At 41.6% G+C, this 22,196-nt stretch overlaps 4 protein-coding genes across 10 annotated transcripts in view; all 4 read right to left on the minus strand.

Annotated features, from left to right (window-relative positions):
- The window catches only part of TTN (titin), a 239,716-nt gene that overhangs the window by 162,634 nt on the left and 54,886 nt on the right, over nt 1-22,196 (minus strand). For all 7 annotated transcript variants that reach the window (XM_052675513.1, XM_052675512.1, XM_052675511.1 and 4 more), the window contains one exon: nt 27-308. In XM_052675513.1, the coding sequence (XP_052531473.1) occupies nt 27-308 (282 nt within the window). The remainder of the gene's footprint in view (nt 1-26; nt 309-22,196) is intronic.
- LOC128076965 (titin-like) lies at nt 10,678-12,882 on the minus strand. The gene is made up of 2 exons (XM_052675570.1): nt 12,034-12,882; nt 10,678-11,936 (listed from the first exon to the last, which is right to left on the minus strand). Exons 1-2 carry the CDS (start codon nt 12,272-12,274, stop codon nt 11,647-11,649), a joined length of 531 nt encoding a protein of 176 aa, XP_052531530.1. The 5' UTR covers nt 12,275-12,882; the 3' UTR covers nt 10,678-11,646.
- Nucleotides 14,905-17,764, minus strand: LOC128076955 (titin-like). Its single transcript, XM_052675554.1, has 4 exons — nt 17,074-17,764; nt 16,697-16,975; nt 16,295-16,582; nt 14,905-16,192 (listed from the first exon to the last, which is right to left on the minus strand). Exons 1-4 carry the CDS (start codon nt 17,393-17,395, stop codon nt 15,858-15,860), a joined length of 1,224 nt encoding a protein of 407 aa, XP_052531514.1. The 5' UTR covers nt 17,396-17,764; the 3' UTR covers nt 14,905-15,857.
- LOC128076966 (triple functional domain protein-like) lies at nt 19,227-20,312 on the minus strand. Its single transcript, XM_052675571.1, has one exon. It carries the CDS (start codon nt 19,778-19,780, stop codon nt 19,367-19,369), a length of 414 nt encoding a protein of 137 aa, XP_052531531.1. The 5' UTR covers nt 19,781-20,312; the 3' UTR covers nt 19,227-19,366.

Genomic DNA, 22,196 nt, shown 5'->3' on the forward strand with positions numbered 1-22,196 from the left:
GCACGGGGAAGAACTTGGATTCTCACCTTTCACTTTCAGTGAGGTGCTGGTGCTAGCACTACCAGCTGGGTTCTGGGCTTCACAACTGTAGTCACCAGTGTCTTCAACACTGAGGTTGTGCATTTCAAGGATTGCCACCGAATCCACAAAGGACATGCTATATTTTTCACTTGGATGGATCTCAGTTTCTCCTTTGTACCAGGTGACTTTAATTTCAGGAGATCCACCTACTTTGCACTCATACCTAGTGGAATCATGTTGTTTCACAAGTCTTGAAGAGTCTAGTTTCTTAATAAACCTTGGAGGTTCTGGAAAGCCAAAAATGGGAGATGATGCTTTAAACTGCGCTGATTCTTTGAAAAAGCAGGTAAATACGTAACAGAAAATATAAACTTTGGGGACTTATGCAAACATTCTAACTTTGTAATTTCTATGTTTGTTATTATTATTAATTCAAGTTTGTCCAAAATGTATATTAGGTAGCAAACAAATTCTCTGTTGGCATTTCAGTTAGTTTCTCCTTATTTTACTTTCCCATTCTACTTCTCTTTCTATACATCATCCAGTTTAGATCAGCTGATGTGTGGTTTTCTTTAATAATATCCTCTTGCAATATGTGGATAATAAGAATGACCATAGAAATGCAAGAATTCAAACTAGTCAGCTAGGAATTATTAAGAGAACTTATGCTGAGTATTATAGCAACTGCTTTATAACCTAACAGGTCATTAAGAATTGATACAGTCAATAAATATTCCCGAGTTAAAACCCTTCACACATTCATTGCAAAACCAAACATAAAGGTGCATACAAGGAAGAAAAGTCCAGGAGCTTAGGCACCACAAATAAAAGATGTTCAAAACAGTCATGCTGGGAAGAATTATGAGATGGTTGGTATTACTGAAATTGGTTATAAAGATCCTGTGACTGCACAGTAAACTAGATAGTTACATTCTTTTCTGTTAGGAGAGAAAGGAGCAGATGTTTGATGTTTTACATCAAAAGTAACACATGAATGATTCAGAATCACAAGACTCTGAATACGCCTGGATCAAAGATAGATGTAGTAGAATGATGAGGTGGTAATGTGGGCGAAACCAGAGGATCTTTCTACAGTTAAGTCCCTGTTTGCGCATCTGTCTGCAAAGTGTAGGAAGAATATCTGTTTTATTCTGGGTTCCTTCAACCTGTGGGATGTTTACAGAAGATCCTATGTTGTTAGTAACAAAACTTCCTTTGAGTTTCTAAAAATAGAGATGATGTCTTGTTAACACAAGAACTCTTGAAATCTCAGTAATTTACTATCAATTTTCACACTGATAAACAGACGATTGCCTGTCTGCATACTGGTCAGTTGCTGGCCAGTCACCCTCTGACTCAATTTCTTTCCAAAAATGAGAACATAGCTTAGTAAAGCACACACTTAAAATGTTAAGTAGTTTCTAAAAGAGTTATTAAAGCTACAGATTTAGAACACTAAATCTAATTTAATTTAAAATTTAATTTAAAAAACTGGGAGATGCTGAAAGTCAGTTGGACACAAGATCTTGATTCTAGAAACAAAGCTATATATATCATAAAGATGAGACAGCAACTTCCCAAAATAAAAAAAAAAGGTAAACCAATTCATACATAAGATTACACTTCCAAGTACTGTAGGAATTTTATGACAAATTATAAGAAAAGAGAAAACCGTACAAATTCTAAAGAATGTAAGTAATGATAAGATTAAAAAACATAAAAGGATCGATTCACAACTTTGTGAATAAAGAGTTGCAGAGTAAGAGAATTAATAAGGTTAGTCAAGATCCTTCTATGAACAGTAACTTCAGTCAAAAGAACATATTAGTACTGTTATCATTCACAATAAGCAAAATTGTGATTCTGGTGCAAGCAAGCTTGAAACCTTCAAAAGAGATTTCTTTCTTTAAAAAGAGATTTCTTTAAATAAGATTTCTTGCTACAGTATTTCAATAACTTTTGTAGGACAATCTATATAAGAATAGAATCTCTATTTGCCACTGAATCCACAGGTAATGCAGTTTGCCACAGTCCTCATACACCCAGAGAGAAAAATCTGTATGGAAAGAATATGCTCCAGATCTATCTAATACTTTTGATGTGTATTTTTTACAAAATCTTAGTGGTGGTTTATCTTCTTCTGTTATTTGTCTCAGAGTAGAAGTTACAGTATTTACTCTTGAAATGTTTGCATGCACATGTGTACTGTTCTGGTGTTTTTTTCACCTCAAAGCTTACACAGTGGAAGAAAAGAACGCCCCTGAAACAACAGGGACATAGAAAGTCATACATCATTTAAGTAGTTGATTTTATGTTTGTTCTTTCATAAAATAAGCAGGAATAAGATATCCGGAACAGCTATAAATATAACCAAGGTTCCCACCTACATTAAGGAAATTACAGTAAGATACAAGTGCCACTTACACGGGGCCAGTTTTAAAATTAGACCTTCAAAAAACCATTACATCCACACACTATGTGGAGAAGTGTTGGCAGAATGATTGTTTCGCCACCAAGTCTGCCCCTAGATTCTACAATTTTTCCTATTCAACAACAGTGGTTTTCAATGATTTTAAACTGGAAGAGTGAAAATATTTGCAGGAATTGAACACACAGAAAAAACACATTTAAGTCTCTTAGGATAATCTGCTTCTTCCAGCTACCGTTCCCTCTTCTAGATCAGTTAGTGAATGACATTTCTACAGAAAGACTTTAAGGCAGACAGCTTTTGCTGGCTGATGGGATCATTCATAAAGGCACAACGTGGTATTAAGTAAATTTTAACATTTCAGTGAGAGAATTCCTCTAGTAGGACTCACTGTATCAGACCAAAAGGAAGATGGATAAGCATTTAAATATTAAAATAGTATTTACATGAAATAACAAATCTCACTGTACCCTCTTGAAAAGATTGTTAGTCTCACATATGGACTATTCAGGGTGTCTACTTCGCAAATCAAAGTCTGCTGAACAGTAGAGCTCCCAGCAGTACCTTGTACAGCCAGCTGGGCGGCACATGCATCCTTTCCAACACTGTTGCTGGCAGTACAGGTGTAGAGTCCAGCATCTCCTTTACCCACTTTTAGGACCACCAAGCTGGCCGTGTTTTCCACCAGCATCATCTTGTAGTTGCCACCTGGGCGGATCTCTCTGTTGTCTCTGGTCCACACAATCCTCATGGGTGCGGAGCCAGTCACATGGCACTTAAAGGTTGCCCTTTCCCCTAGTGCCACATCAATAGATACTGGCTTGATGTCAAAGAAGGGTGGTTGTAGATGTTCTGCAAAGAGGAAGGCATGGCAGATCTCACCATCAGACTTTACCACACACCTCACGACACCATGCCCATACTCCCTTACCACCACACAATGAGTAGAGTGCAAGAAAGAGTGAAGAAATAAAAGAGGAAATAGATACAAAGTATCTCTGTTTAAGAGCAAGATACAAACCTGTAAGGAGAAGCTTAGCACTGGAAGATGCAGTTCCCAGGGCATTTTGGGCTGAGCAAGTGTATTGACCACAGTAAGCCATATTAGTTTGCAAGATCTGAAGAGTCGCAACATTATTTAAGAAGGTTGACTGCACATTATCGCTGTCACTTAAGAGAACCCCATCCTTATACCAAGAGACCTGGATAGGCTCTGAGCCATTTATACGGCAATCAAAAGTCACTGGAGCACCAACAGTTTCCTGAATATCTTTCAGTTTCCTGGCAAACGTAGGTGGAAGTTGACGTTCTGCAAGACAATAACAATCACCACCATAAGTAGGAAGCTATCCTGTTAACCTAGAATTACTTAACATACAGAATCCAGTAAGAACCCCTTTTTGTAGACAACAAAGAGTTTCTACAAAATACCCCAGGAAAGAGTGGCCTTGTGCCCATCACCTTTAACAACAAGCAAAGCTGTGGTAGTAGCAAAGCCAACACTGTTTTCTGCTTTGCAGGTATATTCTCCAATGTCACTGTCCTCCACGGTGGAAAATGCCAGCGTGGCCACGTTATTCTTGAAGTGCATTTTGTAAGCCTGTGTTGATCTGAGTTTGGTGTCTTCTTTGTACCAAGACACCTTGATTTCTGGTGCACCACCAATCTGGCATTTTAAGACCAAGGGCTCGCCAATCTTCACCTCCACACGGTCCAGGTGTGTGATGAAATAGGGTGGTTCTAGAGAGGAAAGAGCATAGTGAGTAGAGGCAGAGCATCACTGGGGTACCCTAGGGGATCAAGGGTGGTGCGTACCTAAGATAGATACAAGGCTGTGACAAATATCCCCACCCGCTTCATTTGACACCTCACAGGTATATTCGCCTTCATCACTCTTGCTGCTGTTGAAGATTTCAAGAATGCCAGATTTGTCAGTAGTTGTAACACTGCAGCGTTGAGACTGAGCTATTGGCATGCCATTTCTTTTCCAGGTAACAGAGATGGGAGGGGTACCCGTGTAGATACTTTCCAAAACAATGGACTTTCCTTGTTCTACACTGAAATCACTTAACTTCTTCATGAAGACTGCAGGCTCTGTGTGGAGGCACAGGTCAATAAGGTGAGGGACAAGTATGGCAGTGCTGCAGAGATACATCCTTGCATAGACAAAACACACACCTTTCACAAAGAGTTGAGTTGTGCAAGAGGCACTGCCAGCATCATTTGTGACAACACAGGCATAGTCCCCACTGCTCCCTGGCTCCACGTTGAACAGCTGCAGCTGTGCCTTAGACTCATCCAGAGAAATGGAGCAGGTGCTGTCTGGCACCAGCTCCCTGATGCCTCGGAACCAGGTGACTTTGAAGGGCGTGCTGCCCTTGATATGGCTAGTGAATGTCACACTTGATCCAGGCAAAACTTCCTGGGGATCAGGTGTCTTCACAAAAGAAGGTGGTTCTAAGGTCACACAAAGAAGTGAAGAGGGAGAAAGATATTAATAGGAGATTTCCTGTTGGGGATGAAATCTAAAACAGGTTTAAAATAAAGAGAGTGCAAGGGAGAAACCAGAAAAAAATACATGAAATAAGAGATACGGTATAAAGAGGGAAGAAGCGTTTTGTAGAAGGGTCTGTGATACCCTTCCACTGACCTTGTACAGTCAAGAAGGCACTGCATTCATCAGATCCAGCCACATTAGTTGCCACACAAGTATATGGCCCTGTATCTGTGACATCCAGGGCATTCAGCTTCAAAGCACAAATGTTATCCAAGAATGAGATTTCGTATTTTTCCCCACCAACAATCTCATTCCCATCCTGAAACCAGGCCACAGACATGGGGGACGTGCCAGACACTTTGCACTCCAGCAGCACTGAGGATCCCAACACTCCATTTGTTTCCTTTAATTTTCTTGAGAATGAAGGAGGAACAAGGCGATCTAAGTAAGACAGTGCAGAAGAAGAATAAGAAAAGTGCACGTCGGTTGGTTTTTTTTTTCAGTGGAAAACGAAAAAAATAAAACCACCCAAATCTCCTGTCTTTAAAAAGATAGAGAGCTGACCTGAAACATCAACTGAAGAAGTGCAGCTGCTGTCCCCCACCTCATTGTGCACCTCAAAAGTATACAAGCCCCTGTCACTCTTCTCTGCAGAAAAGACTTTCAAAGTAGATACGTTGTTGAAAAAGGTAATCTGGTATTTGCGGTCGCTCCTCAGCTCTCTGCCGTCTTTATACCACTTGGTGATAAGTTCAGGCGTCCCCCCTACTCTGCACTCCAGTGTAAAAGGGTTGCCTGCCATCACTGTGATCGGCTCAGTCTTCTCTAAGATGACTGCTGGTTCTGAAACAGGAAGGAAAGGGAAAATGCATCATCAGGAAATTCATCTGCAAACCACTAAGCAGAGGATAAAAGAAGCAAATAAAGGTGGTAGAGGAAACTGCAAGCCACAAGATATGGTACCTGTGGAGCAGGCTATACCCACCTAGGACTTGTAAAAATGCAGAGCACTCCCTCATGCCAGCATCATTTTTAATCTGACAGATGTACTTTCCAACATCCGCTCCCTCAGCACTGGCAATCTCAAGAGTTGCAATATTGTCCATAAACCACATTTGGACATTTTCACTCTCCCTAATAACTTCACCCTTGTCTTTCAGCCATACAACAGAAATTGGTGGGGACCCTTCCACCACTGCCTGCAGGGCTGTTGGCTCTCCAACGAAGATTGCAGTGTCACTCAGCTTCTTGGTGAAGCGTGGGGGCTCTGATGGTAAAAATGAGGCAGAGGAGATTAATCACACATGCGTGCTTGAAAGAGATGCAGCCAGGAGATCAAGAAAAGAAGGCATTGGTATTGTTGATCCTTTAGCATACAAACCTTTGAATTTCACTGGGCAGGTGCAAGTGTCACTCCCCACTTCATTCATTGCCTTGCACTGATATTCTCCAGTATCTTGAGATTCCAGGCTGAGTATGTGAAGGCTGGCAATGGAGTGCTTTGCTGTTACCTTGAACTTCTTGCTGCTCCGGACCTGCCTCCGGTCCTTAAACCAAGCCACCTCAAAGGGTGGAGTCCCTGCTATCTCACACTGGAGGATAACATCCGAGCCTTTAAGTGTGTCCACAGGGCTCGGCACCTTGCTAAAAACAGGCGGTTCTATAAAAAAAAGAATCACATCATAATGTGTGAGACTGCTTCCCTGGGTAAGTTTCTGGATAGTATCAAAAGGCAACTTATTCAGGAAGGAGGCCTGTACTTCTTCTATTTAGTCTCCAAATACATGGCCTCTCCTCTAAAAAATGCTGAGCACATCTCTCCAGGAATTCATCCCAAGCACTCAGAGTCTCAAGGCCAATATGGCACTTCTGTATCTGGAATCAGAGCACAGATCCCTCCCCCAGAGTCATTCTCCCCTCTCTCCAGGACCATATTCCAGCTTTCCCCATCTCTTTCCAATTATGAAAGTTACAATCAATTAGGTTCAGTGCAAAAGCCCTCCTCTTACTAGATTTCACTCCTGTCTGAATCAACGTATATGAAAAGGAGGCAGAGGGATGGCTGCGAAGTGTGTCCAGCTCTCTCACCATGGCTGGTGCTCCATCTATTCCATGCTTCTCTTCTGAGCTGGCAACCTTGCCTTATTCAGCTTGCAATTGACTTAAATGGGGAGGGGCAAGGGAGTGGCTACACAGCGTTCAACACCCACTACCACTTTCTGCCTACTTTCTGTTGCCTACATCACATCTCTGTTCAAATGTGAGAGCAGCTGGAGACACTGCCCCAGCAGCCAAAACTACCACGGTAGCAGCTCCCTGCCTCGGTGTGCAGCTGAGAGTGGGATCAGGATTGCGGTGGTGTGTGGAGCCATGCTGCTGACCTTTAACGGATACTGAAGTGCTACAGCTGGCAGCGCCGGCAGAGTTTTGGGCTTCACATATATAATCACCGGCATCCTCAGCGCTGGCATCCAAGATAGTTAGCACTGCTGTAGACTCTACAAAGGACATGTGGAGCCTGTTGCTCGCCTGGAGTGCCTGATCATTCTTGTACCACGTGATCTTGATCTCTGGTGTGCCAGTGATTTTACATTCAAGTTGAACCGTGTCTCCCTGCCTCACAAACTGCAAAGCTTCAGGCTTCTTGATGAACTTGGGAGGTTCTGCAGAAAAAAAGTATGTAAAGAATGACAGCACGCATTTGCCACATGAAATCTACAATGCTGAGCAAAAGTCACAGGGAGCACAAGAGCACTGGAGTGCAACAAAGAAGGAAAGATGTAAGAAGGATTAAAGATGGCAAAAAGAACCAAAACTCGGTTTCGCCCACTCTGGAGGTGTAAAAGACACTTGAACGACGATTGTTCCACTCAAAAGAAATTTTGAAGTTACCTCTGTGGGGTGAAAATATTCCAAGAGCAGCACAAAAGTAGTGACAAGCCCATCTCCCCCAGGATCCTACCCCAGAAGCATCAAAAATGGTAGGTACAGTGGCACTTGCTTGCATATCTTTAAGGCATATTTCTGCATGAAGAACTTAAGTAACTTATAGTCCAGGTTAAATCAGTAATTAACAACTCTAACTGAAATATGCAAGATAGTTGTATTTTACCACTGAATAATCACTACGCATGAATACCCCTGTAAGTGTAATTTAAGCACTAATGAAGAAGTAGGATATTATCACGTGCAGCTCTCCATACCAACAAAGAGCTTTGCAAAGAGATTTGTCCCTTTGGAGAATTGGCAGGTACACAAATTTTCTATTGGCACACAGTATGAGAGCAGCAGAGTCATCTCATGGCATGTCTGCTTTCTGAAAAGCTCACTTCTATATATTTCCAAGCTGAAAAGGAAGATGAGGCTCACTAATAAAGAGGCCTCTATACCCAAGAGAAAGAGAACATGCAAACAAAGTTGGCTTAATCACAAATACCTTTCACAGTGAGTTGGGCTGAGCAAAAGTCTTTCCCAGCTTCATTACTAGCCTGGCAAGTATATTGGCCAGAGTCTCCTTTACCCACTCTGAGCACTCGAAGATGAGCTGTGTTTGCTACAAAAGTAATATTGAAGTTTCCTCCAGTTCGGATCTCCCGACCATCCTTGGACCAGGTGATTTGTATTGGCTGGGCTCCAGTAACATGGCATTCAAAATCAGCACTTTCTCCAAAAGGCACATCAATAGATTCTGGCTTAGTATCAAAGACAGGTGCTTGCTTGGGTTCTAGAAACATACACACACAAAAAACAATATAATGCTCATACAGCTCATAGAAAAGTTAATCCAAAACACAGATACCATTCCATACATAAAATGGGAAGGAGGCACCTGTGATCCAGGCAAAAGTTTTGTAAGCCAACACACCTGTCACTGTAAGCCTAGCACTTGTGTTGGCAGTGCCCACAGCATTAGTGGCTGTGCAGGTGTATTGCCCAGTGTGATTCATCTCTGTTTGCACCAGTTGCAACACTGCAACATTATCTACAAAAGACATGTGCACACTGTGGTCATCACTTAATTGCACACCATCTTTATGCCAAGTCACAGTGATGGGTTCTGAGCCGTTGAGTCGACACATAAGTTTAAGGGGTAAACCAACAGGGTGTTCGATGTCTTTTAATCTTCTTGCAAAGGAAGGTGGTCGTTTGCGTTCTGGAAGAAAACAAGTAAAAGATAAATGTATGCCAAGAAGCAATTTTTTATATAATTTTGCAAGAGAAGAAGTACAGTAAAGAAGCATTTGGAACAAAATCATCACCTTGAACTGTTAAGAGAGCCTTTGTAGATGCAGTTCCTACACTGTTTTCTGCCTTGCAGATATATTCGCCGCTGTCATTGATAGCCACTTTGTTGAAAGTGAGGGAAGCAATGTTGTCTTTAAAGAACACTTTGTACTCAGGAGTAGACCTGAGTTTTGTATCACCTTTGTACCAAGACACAATAATTTCTGGGGTTCCAGCAACATGACATTGCAATGTTGTATAATCCCCAACTGACACCTCAAGAGGTTCCAAGTGTGTAACAAAATAGGGAGGTTCTAAAAAGAGAAGCAATGAGATAGGCTCATTATATAGTGCCAGGCTTTTGAAAGCACATACTTCAAAGAATAGGCAAGAAAAAGAAGAAAAGGAAGAACACACCTAGAGTATTGACTACAGCTTCGCAAACATCTCTTCCTGCCTCATTTTCAACATGGCAGGTGTATTCTCCTGCATCCTCTTTCGTGCTGTCAAGGATCTCCAGGATGCAGGATTTCTCTGTGGTAGTGATGCTGCATTTGTGAGACTGAGCGAGTGTGTGGCCATTCTTCTTCCATGTCACAGAGATGGGCAAGCTGCCCGTGTATGTGCCCTCCAGGATGATGGGCTTACCAGGTTCCACATATTGATCACTCAGTTTCTTCACAAAGACAGCCGGTTCTAATGATGGATAAGAATTCAGAAGCATTGAGCATAGCAGCAGTAACAAATGGAAAGAAAGAAACAGTATTTTAGGGCATACAAAGAAATGCAATATTTACGAACCTTTTACTGTAAGATGTGTTGTACAATTTGCCCTGCCAGCTTCATTAGTCACTAGACAAGTGTATTCTCCACTTTGGAGAGGGGTTACATCAAATAACTCAAGCTCCACAACAGAGTCCTCTAAGTAAATATTGCATTTGTCTCCTGGCACAAGCTCACTGGCTCCTCTAAACCAGTTCACCTTAAAAGGAGGAGTTCCTCTGATAACACCTGTAAAAGTTACGCTTGTGCCTGGCAAGACATCCAAAGGCTCAGGTGTCCTCTCAAAAGATGGTGGTTCTAAACATATAAGAGAAAAAGAGAGATAAGGCAGTTGGTACAGCATAACCCCAGCATTTCCACATACCTACTGAAGTTAAAGAAGAAAACCTTTACTTTCTAGTCAGTAATATCTCTCAATATGCTTACAAAAGACCAGAGGCAATTTTAAGAAAGAAAGAGAAAAGAGTAGCTCAGAGAGCTTGCTGACCGTCATATACTGACCTTGGACAGTCAATACAGCACTGCATTCATCTGAACCAGCTACATTGGTAGCTTTACAGGTGTAAGTTCCAGTATCTGAATTGCTCAGTGAATTCACTTCTAAAATACACAGGTTATCAGTAAATGTGATATTATGTTTTTCCCCACTAACTAACTTCATTCCATTTTGGAACCAGTCAATAGATATAGGAGGTGAACCCGCCACTTTGCATTCAAGAAGTGCTGAGGAACCCAGGACACCAGGGGTTTCCTTTAGCTTTCTTGTGAAAGAAGGAGGAATTATTCGATCTGCATAAAAAAAAAATATAATAAATCCATTGTTAGAAAGAAAAGGAGGAAAGGAATGGAATCAAGAAAAGAATATGCGAATAAAAGAAAGTTTTAGTAAAAGATAGAAGACAAACTACACAACCAACCTAAAACTTCAACCGATGCCGTGCAACTGCTTTTCCCCACATCATTTTGCACTGCAAAAGTGTACAATCCACCATCTTCTTTCTCTGTGTCCATAATTTTAAGTGTAGATACTTTGTTGACAAAAGTAATTCTGTATTTTTGGCTGCTGGTCAGTTCTTTGCCATCCTTAAACCACCCAGTAGATAGTTCTGGTGTGCCTGCCACTTTGCACTCCAAAGTACAGGCATCTCCTATAGTAACCCTCATTGGCTCTGCCTTCTCTACAATGACTGCAGGCTCTGGAAGGAGAGACAATTAACACGTGTAGTGAAAACTGGATATCAGTAGTAATATCTGCAAGTATTATTACACTGAATTCAGGGCTTATATGTTTGATACTAAGGTTGTCTCGGTTTGTTGGGTTGGGAAATATTTTCAACTCTGTTTTTCCATCTTTTAACCCACTCTTAGATATTTCAGATGTTCTCCAACACGGAGAACAAGTATTTTGAAACTTCTAGAAGATAAACGCAACTATCTGTCTTTCTTCAAGCATGCATGAGCAGAAGACATGGCTTACGAATACAGACAACCGAACATCACAGTGAAGAGGCCTGTAGTTCCTTCCACTTCTATCCTTGGGCAACTGGAAAAAACCAACCCAGCTAATATTTACTGGAGACGCAGGATTCTCTGTTTTGCCTGTTTTGAATTCAGCAGCATAAGCAAAGGATGCATCTGATACTAAATTACCAAGTTCCTAACTTAACAAAGATGTTCTATAAATTTGTGCTTTTTACAAACCTAGGATAGTTAAGGTAGCCATACACTCGCGACTTCCAGCATCATTTCTGATCTGGCAGATATATTTCCCAGCACTGCTTGTTTCTGTGTGTACAAGCTGTAAAGTTGCAATATTTTCCATAAATGTGATCTTTGTGTTTTCGCTTTCTCTAATAATTTCTTCCTTGTCTTTAAGCCACTGCACAGAAATCGGCTGGGAGCCCTCCACTCTTGCTTGTAACTCCACTGGTTCACCAACCACAACAGTCACGCTGTTTATTTTTGTCACGAATTTCGGCGGTTCTGGACAAGAAACATGCAGTTGTAGTAAATACAGTGTCTACAAAAAAGAGGAGCAATGCGGTGCCATTGGGAGCACTACAGAAGGCCAATATCTTACCTTTCAGCTTCATCGTGCAAAAGCAAGTGTCACTTCCTACGTCGTTCTGAGCTTTGCATTGATATTCACCAACATCTGCAACTTCAACGTTAAGAATGCGAATGCTTGTATGGTAGTTCTTTGTTGTAACCTTATACTTCTTACTACTGCAGATCTGTCTCTTGTCTTTGTACCAGGTAACGTCAAATGGTGGTGTTCCTGAAATCTCACATTCCAGGCTAACCTCAGTTCCTCTGAGCATGTCTACTGGAGAGGGCTTCCTGCTGAACACAGGAGGTTCTACCAAGGGAAGAAAGGATCATTTTTAGAAAGGAGTATAGAAATCTTTGATCAACAGTTTATTTATATAAGCTCTTCCACATCAAGACTGCTGGGACAACCAACAGAAGTACGACGACTTCACTCAATTTTCTGGGCACATCATGAAAGGCAGGTGAGCTTTCAGAGCTCTGAGCTCCTTTGTAGAAAAGGTAAAAAATAGAGGTGTGATCTTTGACAGAGAGGGTATAGGTCTCATAGTCTGTACTAGAGGGTGTAAAACTGACACTGATTAGTTTGGATCTGTTCTTCATAATTCATATTGCGGCTCCATAGTATAGCAGATCTACCTGTCTTGGGCCTTGGGGACACTTGGTAGTCATGGGGAACACCTAGTCTAGTACACATCTGCATTACAAATAACTCTTCCTCATACTGTGGAAGAAGAGGTGAGGAGATATTAAGAAAAAAAAAAAAAAAACAAAGAAGAAAAAGGTACTGCCTGAAATTAGAAGTGAATCTAATGTTTTTGTGGATTTCAAGGGGGGGGGGGGAACCACTAGGGAAAAATAGGATGTACTCAGGGAAGAAGACGACAGCTAACCTTTCACTGTGACTTTGGTACTGCAGCTGGCCTTGCCGGCAGGGTTCTGAGCTTCACAGATGTAGTCACCACTCTCGTCTGTACTGAGATGATTCATTTCAAGTACGGCCATAGAGTCGATGAATGAGGTCCGGAATTTTTCACTGGCAACAATTTCATGGTCGTTTCTGAACCACACTACTTTCATTTCTGGAGATCCACTTACTTTGCACTCAAGCCGGGCTGAGTCACCCTGCTTTACTATTTTTGTTGCCTCTAGCTTCTTAGCAAACTTGGGTGGTTCTAAAAAACCAAAAAAGTGGAGTCAGAAAGGTCTGCATACTGGAAAGGAAAGAGGATGGAAAAGAGCAAGTCAAACAAGCACGGGTTGCAAATGCAGAGCAGGGAATTCACTTGGCAAGGTATCAAAGATCACTAAGGTGGGCATGGCAGAAAGAAAAGCAAAGAAATAGACAGAAAGACTTCAAAACAGCAAGAAAATGTGCACACCTGTTACCATCAACATTGTAGTGCAAGAGTCACTGCCAACATCATTTGAAATATGGCAAGTGTAGTGCCCACTCCTAGAAGAATCCACTGAATAGAGGGTTAAAAACCCAGTTGACCCTTCAATCCCAATGAAACAAGTTGGACCAGATACAAGTTCTAAATCCTCTTTGAACCACTTTACTGTAAATGGTGGTGTTCCTTTTAGTGTGGCCTTAAATTCCACCGTGGAATCTGGGATGGCTTGCTGGCTTTCAGGTTTTACTAAGAAGCTTGGTGGCTCTGCAGTTTTTAAGAAAAAGAAACGTTAAGTTATATCAAGAATGCCTAAGAATGAAGAAAATGAGTAAGTTAAGCAAAGGCACTGAATGCATAAGAGGTTAAAGATCCCAGCAAGAAAATGGAGACCAAGTTTCCAGCATTAAGAGGTATAAGAGTGCTACATTAGCATAAGATTTACAGGTTTTTCTCAAGAAAAAAAAAGTAGTCAAAGAGTTTCAAACCTTTCACTGTCAGGACAGCACTGCAAGAATCACTTCCAGCAATGTTAGAGACATTACATGTGTAATTTGCAGTGTCTGTCAGCTCTAGATTAGCAATCTCAAGTGACATGGTGTTCTCGTGGCACAGGCTTCTATATTTTGCACTGTCAGTTATTTCTTTCCCATCCTTGAACCATTTGGCAGAAATGGGAAGTGATCCAGAGACTTTGCACTCCATCTGAATAGAAGATCCCAGAACCGTATCCTTTTTGGTTAGCTTTTTGATAAATAAGGGAGGAATTGCTTGATCTGTACAACACAAAACATGGCAAAAATGCACTGGTTACTTTACTGCTTATCTTTCACAATCTACTTTTTTTTTTCTTTTTTTTTTTTTTTCACTCTCTTCTTGTTGGATTGGCAAATTTGCCAAATGACAATACAAACCTAGCACAGTCAGAATAGCTTCGCAGGTGCTACTTCCGAAGTCATTTTCAACCTTAAAACTGTATGTACCACTATCTTCCTTCGATACAGGTTCAATCCTGAAACTGGCCACATTGTTTTCAAAGCTCATTGTGTAATATCTACTGGGTAGAAGCTGTCTGCCATCTTTGTACCATTTTATTCGGAGCTCTGGTGTCCCCTCCACAGTACATTCCAAAGTCACAGGGTCTCTTTCAGTAACTTTAAGTGATTTAGCCTTTTCTATAATCCGTGCAGGCTCTGTGGTACAAAAATGGTTGTTAGTGACACTGAAAAGTGACTGATTTTCAAGGATGAGCTTGAAGGGGTGCAGCTACACACCTTGCACAAAAAGCAAAGCAAAGCATTTCTCCACTCCAGATTCATTCTTTGCCTGGCAGGTATATCTCCCCCTGTGGCTGAGGTCGACATTGGCAAGTTTCAATGTGGCCACATTATTCTCAAAGGTAATGTGGTGGTGTTCATCATCTTCCAGTATCTTCTCATCCTTTATCCATGACACAAATAAGGGTTGAGCACCTGCTACGACACACTGGAAGGATGCGGAGCCTTTCAAAACAGTAGTGACATTCTCCAGTTTCTTGACAAAGGATGCTGGTTCTGTGGTGTGAGGTTTTATTGTGTAGAAGGGTAAGTCATGGAAAGGGAATAAAGGAGAGATCACATAAGGTCATCTTAGTCACTGTACTTCAGCTAGTGGCAGTTATCTTTGGGGTACTTTTCAGGAGACTGACCTTTCAAGCTGAGCCTTGTGCTACAAGAACAGCTTCCAACTTCGTTTGATATAATGCACTGATATTCACCTACATCTGAGGTGTCACAGTTGGTCACATTAAGAGTAAATACTGATTCTTTGGTGGAGATAGCATATTTCTTGCTGCTGAACATCTCCTTATTATTCTTCAGCCACTTCACCTCAAATGGAGGAGTACCAGTCACCTCACACTCGAGCATGGCATCCAAACCCTTTACTACCTCAGTAGGTCTCAACTCTCGAACAAATGTTGGAGGCTCTATAAAGAGGAATAAAGGGAAAGTGGATAGTAACCTTGGTAATTATGAGGGGAGAAATGGTCTCCCCCATTTCATCACTCTAGTTATGTGGCACAGCTGGATGATGACAAAATTTTCAAAACCAACCTTTTACTTTCAATTCGATGCTGCAGCTCTCACTACCTGCATCGTTGTGGGCTTCACAAACATAAATCCCACTATCCGACACTCTGGCTTGAGTGACTTTCAAAGTGGCTAGACCATCAATGAAAGAGATGCCGTACTTAGCTTCATCAGTCATTTCATTCCCATCCAAGTACCACGTGACACGTATCTCTGGTGTTCCTACTACATGGCACTCAAAAGTAGTGGACTGTCCTTCACGCAAAGCTACTACAGGAGTTGGCATCTGAATAAACCTGGGGGGCTCTAAAAGACAGACAAAAAAAGTGAGGTTTCATAACATTCAGTTTTTGGAAATACTTTTCCAAAAAGTGTTTCCTGTCTCCTCCCCCTCATTTGTACAGAAAAATCAGAACAACAAAGATGTGAATAACACTGAGCTGCACACCTTTTACAAACAAAGTTGCTTTACATGTTGCAGTCCCCACATCATTGCTTATCTGACAAGTGTAGTTTCCAGAGTCAGACATCCTAGCTGAGAAGAGCTCCAGCACACTAGATGTGTCATCCATCCAGACAGAACGATTGGCTCCAGAAAGGAGCTCCTGGCTGTCTTTAAACCACTTTATCTGCAGAGGAGTAGAGCCTTTCACCAATGCTTTGAACTGAACCCTAGCATGGGGCACAACTTCTTGGGACTGAGGCTTTTCCACAAAATATGGTGGCTCTATAACATGGGGGGAAAAAAAAAGAAAGAGGATTACTTTCTTCTAGGAAAGTTCCCAAACTATGAATTAGAGACCTAATAAAGAAAAGAAGGAGCTCAAACCTTTGACGGTTAAGAACCCACTGCATTGGTTGCTTCCTGCCTTATTTGTTGCTTCACAAGTGTAAGAGCCACTGTCTGTGCCTTCGAGTTTATTGATTTCCAGAAAGGCAGTATTATCATGGAAAGAGTATTTGTGCTTTTCACTTGTTGTTATTTCTTGACCATCCTTGTACCACTGGATACTTATAGGATGTGAACCAGACACTATACATTCCAAGTGGACAAAAGATCCCTTAATGCTGTCCATTTTCTTGAGCTTTTTGGTGAATTTAGGTGGTATAATGAGATCTATCCAAGACAGAGTAAAAAGACAAAGTATGAAATTCAACCATGGCTGTGGTAGATGTCAACTCAGAATAAGAGAAAGTAAGCAAAACCAATACTAAAAGAGGTCATACACACCTAGGACATTGATGCTGGCAGAACAGCTACTTCTTCCAACATCGTTGTGAACCTCAAATACATATTCCCCACTATCTTTCTTTTCCGCATGAAGTACCTTTAAGACTGAGACAGTATCTGTAACACTGATCTTATATTTTGGGCCTAAAGTCAATTCCTTGCCATCTTTGAACCATTTGGCTGTAATATCTTTTGTTCCGGAAAATTTACATTGCAAGGTTGCTGGGTCTCCCTCAGTCACATCTATTGACACAGCCTTATCCACGATTGTAGCAGGCTCTATTTTAAACAGAAAGACAGAGAAGAGTGTTAAGGTAACCTGTAAAAACAGCACTGGAAAAAAAACTGAGGTCACTGCAATTCAGAATAGGACCAACCTTTGACAGTCAGCAGAGCAGAGCACCTCTGAATTCCTGCCTCATTTTTAGCCTGGCAGAAATATTTTCCATCATGTTTCAGTTCAATAGACTTCACCAGAAGAGTGGCAATATTGTTCACAAAGGTCATTTTGATATTACTGTCTTCAATAACTTCATCACTGTCTTTCAGCCAGGAGACAGTGATGGGCAAGGAGCCTTTAACAGCAGCCTGAAACACGACTGTGCCCCCTCGAAGGGAACTAATGTTTTCTATCCTCTTCAAAAACTGGGGAGGCTCTAGCAGGAAGAAAGTGACTAAGTAAGTACAGGCCTGGTTCATGCTTGTGTGGCATGGAAACCACACTGGCACAAAATCACGCTTAGTGGAGTTTTCCACCTTGCACTAACCTTTCAGTGTGACCTCTGAACTGCAGAAACAGCTTCCCACATCATTTGTTACTCTACACTGATATTCACCAACATCAGACGCATCAAACCTGAAGACATGGAGGCTAATCAAAGATTTCTCAGTGCTTATTCTATGCTTCTTACTGCTCCGCACAGGCTTATCATCCTTCACCCAAAACACTTCAAAGGGAGGTGTACCAAGCACCTCACACTCCAAAACCACATCAGAATCCTTCAAGACTTCCATGGATTGAAACTCCTTTCTAAAATAAGGTGACTCTATAGTGCAAAAGAGAGAAAGTGCAGTTTATATTAATCACACTCTGGAAACCTGTAGAGCTGCACAGAATTTGAAGAGACAAACTGGTTGAGTTGCTGGAAGTCACACACACCTTTGACTGTAACAATGGTACTGCAAGTATCTTTCCCAGCATCATTTCTGGCCTCACAAATATATTCCCCACTGTCTTCAGTCTCAACGTCTGTAAGATGAAGTACTGCCAAAGATTTTGTGAAAGACATCCTAAATTTGTCACTCTCTTTTAGCTCCCTGTCATCCTTGAACCATGTGATTTTAATCTCAGGAGTACCAGTGACTTTACAGGTCAGTTCAGCATATCCACCTTTCTTCACCAGGTGAGCTGGCTCTAGCTTCTCCGTAAAAGCAGCAGGTTCTGTGGGTTTAAGAAAAACGTTCAGTAACAAGAAGGCAGCAAAAAGTGCCACTGAAAGACAAAAAGACAGTAGGAATGCAAACCTTTTACAAACAAGTTTGCAGTGGATGTTACTGAGCCAGCTACATTGGAGACTTTGCAGATGTATTTTCCTGAGTCGTTTGGTTTAACTGCGTAAAGTTCTAAGTAACTTGCTAATGCCTCTGTCATAATGTAGCAGGCTCCTCCAGTCATCAGCTCAGTATCACCTTTAAACCATTTCACTGTCAGCGGTGTAGTGCCTTTAAATGTGCCCTTGAAACGCACAGTCGATGCAGGCAGTACATCCTGGGACTCTGGTTCTGCAATGAAGCTGGGTGGCTCTAGATTGCATTGAAAGGAAACAATTGCCAAGAATAAGATAAACATCCTGCATTCTGGGGAAGAAAATCATTATCTCACAAAAAGAAAAAAAAATGCAAGAATTTTGAAACAAATTTCCAAACCTTTTATAAACAAAGTACTACTGCTGTCTTTGCTGCCAGCAGAGTTTGTGGCTCTGCAAATATAAACTCCAGCATCACTTGCATCTAGGTGTTTTACTTCCAAAGATGCAGAGCCTTCTGCAAAGTGTATTGTGTACTTCGCGCTTGTAGTGATCTCAGTGTCCTGCTTAAACCAAGAGACAGTCATTGGAAGAGAGCCAGAAATTTTGCAGTCTAGACGGCACGAGGTGCTAATGATGCTGTCAATGTTCTTCAGTGGTTTAGTAAAGAAGGGAGGGAGAGTGCGATCTGTTGGGTATGAAAAAACATGAAAGAAAGAAATACATGAACAAAAGATAAATACAGTTCTACTTCTCGCTCTGCTAGACTCAGAGCAGAATAGCAGGGATCTTTGCCAGAGCCAGTACCAACCTAGCACAGTAAAGCTGGTAGTATAAGAGCTGATTCCCACATCATTGGATATTTCAAAGGTGTACTCGCCACTGTCCTGCATTTCAGCAGCATAAAACTTGAGTTGGGCAACATTATTTTTAAAGCTGATCCTGTATTTTTTGCTGGCAGGTAGTGGCTTTCCGTCTTTGAACCATTTGGTTTTTAGCTCTGGAGTGCCTGTGACAGTGTACTCCAAAATGGCTGGGTCTCCTGCTGTCACCTGAATAACTTCGGATTTTTCAATGATTTTGGCAGGTTCTACAACAGAATTAAACAATCAGCGTTAAGGACAAAAGTAAATTGCTCTTCTTCTTAGGCGGGAGACCATGCAGAGGAAATGGCACTCCTCCACTGACCTTTAACTGCCAGTTCACCAAAACAGGACTGACTTCCTGCATCGTTCTCAGCCACACAAGTGTATTTGCCACCAGAGCTCAGCTGGACACCAGTAATTTGCAGTGTTGCTAGCCCGTGTTCAAATGTCACTCTCACTTTGTTATCATCTTGAATAATCTCTTTGCCTTTCATCCACATCACAGAAATAGGCTCTGACCCTTTCACCACAGCCTGTAACGTAACATTGTCTCCAGCCAGAGCTGTCACGTTTTCAATTTTCTTAACAAAAGAAGGTGGTTCTAGTTCAAAGAAAAGAGATAAAAAGAAATACTCATCTGCTACATCATTCCATGAAATCCGCTGCACAAGATGAGACAATGCACACAGCATATGACGCAATTCAGTTAAAGAGCAGGCGAAGGAAAGAGCTACATTACCCAGCTGGAAGAGTAATGCAGAGCCCTTTAAGCCAAGTGTTCTTTAAATTCATAGGTTTGATGTCAGGTAAGAGTTAAGATATGCACAGAGTTTTAAGAGAAGATACCCTCCTCTCCACCCACCCGCAGAAATCCAAAGACAAGACGTTTTAAGAAATAAGAGGTTCCCTGCAGTGAGCGGAGTGTTCTCTCTCCCACTGACCTTTCAAGATATATGTTGCACTGCATATGCACTTTCCAACTTCATTAGCTATGATGCATTCATATTCACCAACGTCCGCGCTATTAAAAGATGACACCTCCAGAGAAACAACCGCTTTCTGAGAGGTCAACCTGTATTTTTTACTACTGCGGATCTGTTTCTTGTCTTTGTACCAGCTAATCTCAAACGGTCCGGTGCCAGCAACCTCACACTGAAGAACGGTGTTTGTTCCCTTCACTACCTCTGCTGGTTCAAGTGTTCGGACGAAAGATGGAGGCTCTATAAAAGCAGCAAGAAATGATTAATTGCCCATGCCAAAATAAAAGGAAGATTGTTCTCAAGTGTGACTGTCAGCAGCATGAAGAACAGACCTTTGACAACTACTTCTGTGGTGCAGCTGTCGCTTCCAACCTCATTTACGGCTTCACATGAATAGCTTCCACTGTCATCAACCTTCATCTCCCAGATGTCTAACACAGCCACAAAATTGACAAAAGACATCTTGTGTGTATTGCTTTCAAGGATTTTCTTATTGTCCTTGAACCAAGAAACCTGGATTTCAGGAGACCCTTTGATTTTACATTGAAGCCGTGCAGAGTCACCCGGGGTCAGTAAATAAGATGGATCAACCTTCTTCACAAAGGATGGTGGTTCTAAAAATAGGAAGTAAAAAAAAAAAAAAAAAAAAAAGAGGAAGGGAAGAGGAAGGGAGAAGAGAGAAGGAGGGGGAAGGATGGGGGAAAAACGAGGTAGGGAGAGAAGGGGAAAGAAAATAAAAGAAGCCTGAAATACAAAGACTGGTTCCTAGCACCAGAACAAAATGTGACTTTAGAAAAAGATCAACACAACAAATGCTGAGCTGCAATTCTTGTGGTCTCTCTTGCCCTCCCGCCCCTCCGCCTCTCCCCCACATGCAGGAGCAACTCTTGGATGTGTTTAACAAAAGAAATATTGAAGCAACGCACAGTGCATTGAAAGGCAGCTGGGGAAAAAAGTAAGAGATGAGTGGAGCTGATGGAAGATCTGAGGGGAGTTCACAGCATTATTTCACGTCAGAAAAGAATTTGCCTGCAAAAAAAAGAAAGCGGGACCCGAAGAAGGGAAAGGTAAGTGGGACCTAAGACTATCTTACCTCTGACTGTGACACTGGCCGAAGAGGAGCTGCTTCCTGCCTCATTTGAAACGGTGCATACATAATGGCCAGAATCCTTGAGTTTAGCCAGAGGAATTTCAAGTGAGGCTATTTTGTCTTCAAAGAAAATTTTATAATCTTTGCCAGGGGGGATTTTGTTTCCATCTTTTGTCCATTCTACTCTTACTTTCCTATCTTCATCTACCTGGCATTCAAGACGTATCTTCTTATTGACTGCTGACTGCACTGATTGCAAAACTTTAATAAAGTGAGGCTTGTCTATAATAACCATTTCAGCCTGGCAAACGTCAGCCCCAAACTTATTAGAAGCTTTGCAGGTGTAAATCCCCCTGTCACTGGTGGTGAGAAGGGAAATTTCTAACACGTGCTTGTTTTCTACTTTGGAAATCTTGTAGTGGTCCGAAGATGAAATGGTTGTGCCGTCTTTCTGCCAGGCGACATCAATGACTGGAGTGCCCGAAACGGTACACAGGAACTTGGCGCTTTTGCCCACAAAAGTGGTGATAGATTCAGGTCTGGTAAGAAACGTTGGCGGAAGTGCTTCTGCAAAATAAAGGGGTTCATTGTTATGCAGAGATGGGGAACAGATTATAGCTGTCTCCTCATTTGCCGGGGACAGAGAACAGAAAGGGCAGTCTGCCACAAATCACTCTTAAACAAAAGAAGTCAGCAGCGAAGGAGATAAGAGGTATTAAAGATCATGAATTTAAGCTTTTGGTTTTGTACTTGGATCTATATAATGTTCCAGAGCTTAAAGGCATTTTAGCTCTGGAGCAATGTACAAACTAAAGGAAATAAAACTGAAACCCAGAAATTCCTTTCCTAAAAATGACACATTTGTACATGATTCCCTCAAGATAGTCAAGTTTTCTTATGTTTCACAGTTTGCACATCCTTCTTTAGGCTCTAGCATCTGACAAAGACATCTTAGCAAAGATCAAAAAGACTCTTCCCACAAAAAGTCAGAGTAAAAAAAATAAAAAAATAAAAATAAAAGATAACCAAAAAAGCCTG

This window comes from Tympanuchus pallidicinctus, unplaced genomic scaffold (assembly GCF_026119805.1).
Source record: "Tympanuchus pallidicinctus isolate F22 unplaced genomic scaffold, pur_lepc_1.0 scaffold15, whole genome shotgun sequence".
NCBI lineage: Eukaryota > Metazoa > Chordata > Aves > Galliformes > Phasianidae > Tympanuchus > Tympanuchus pallidicinctus.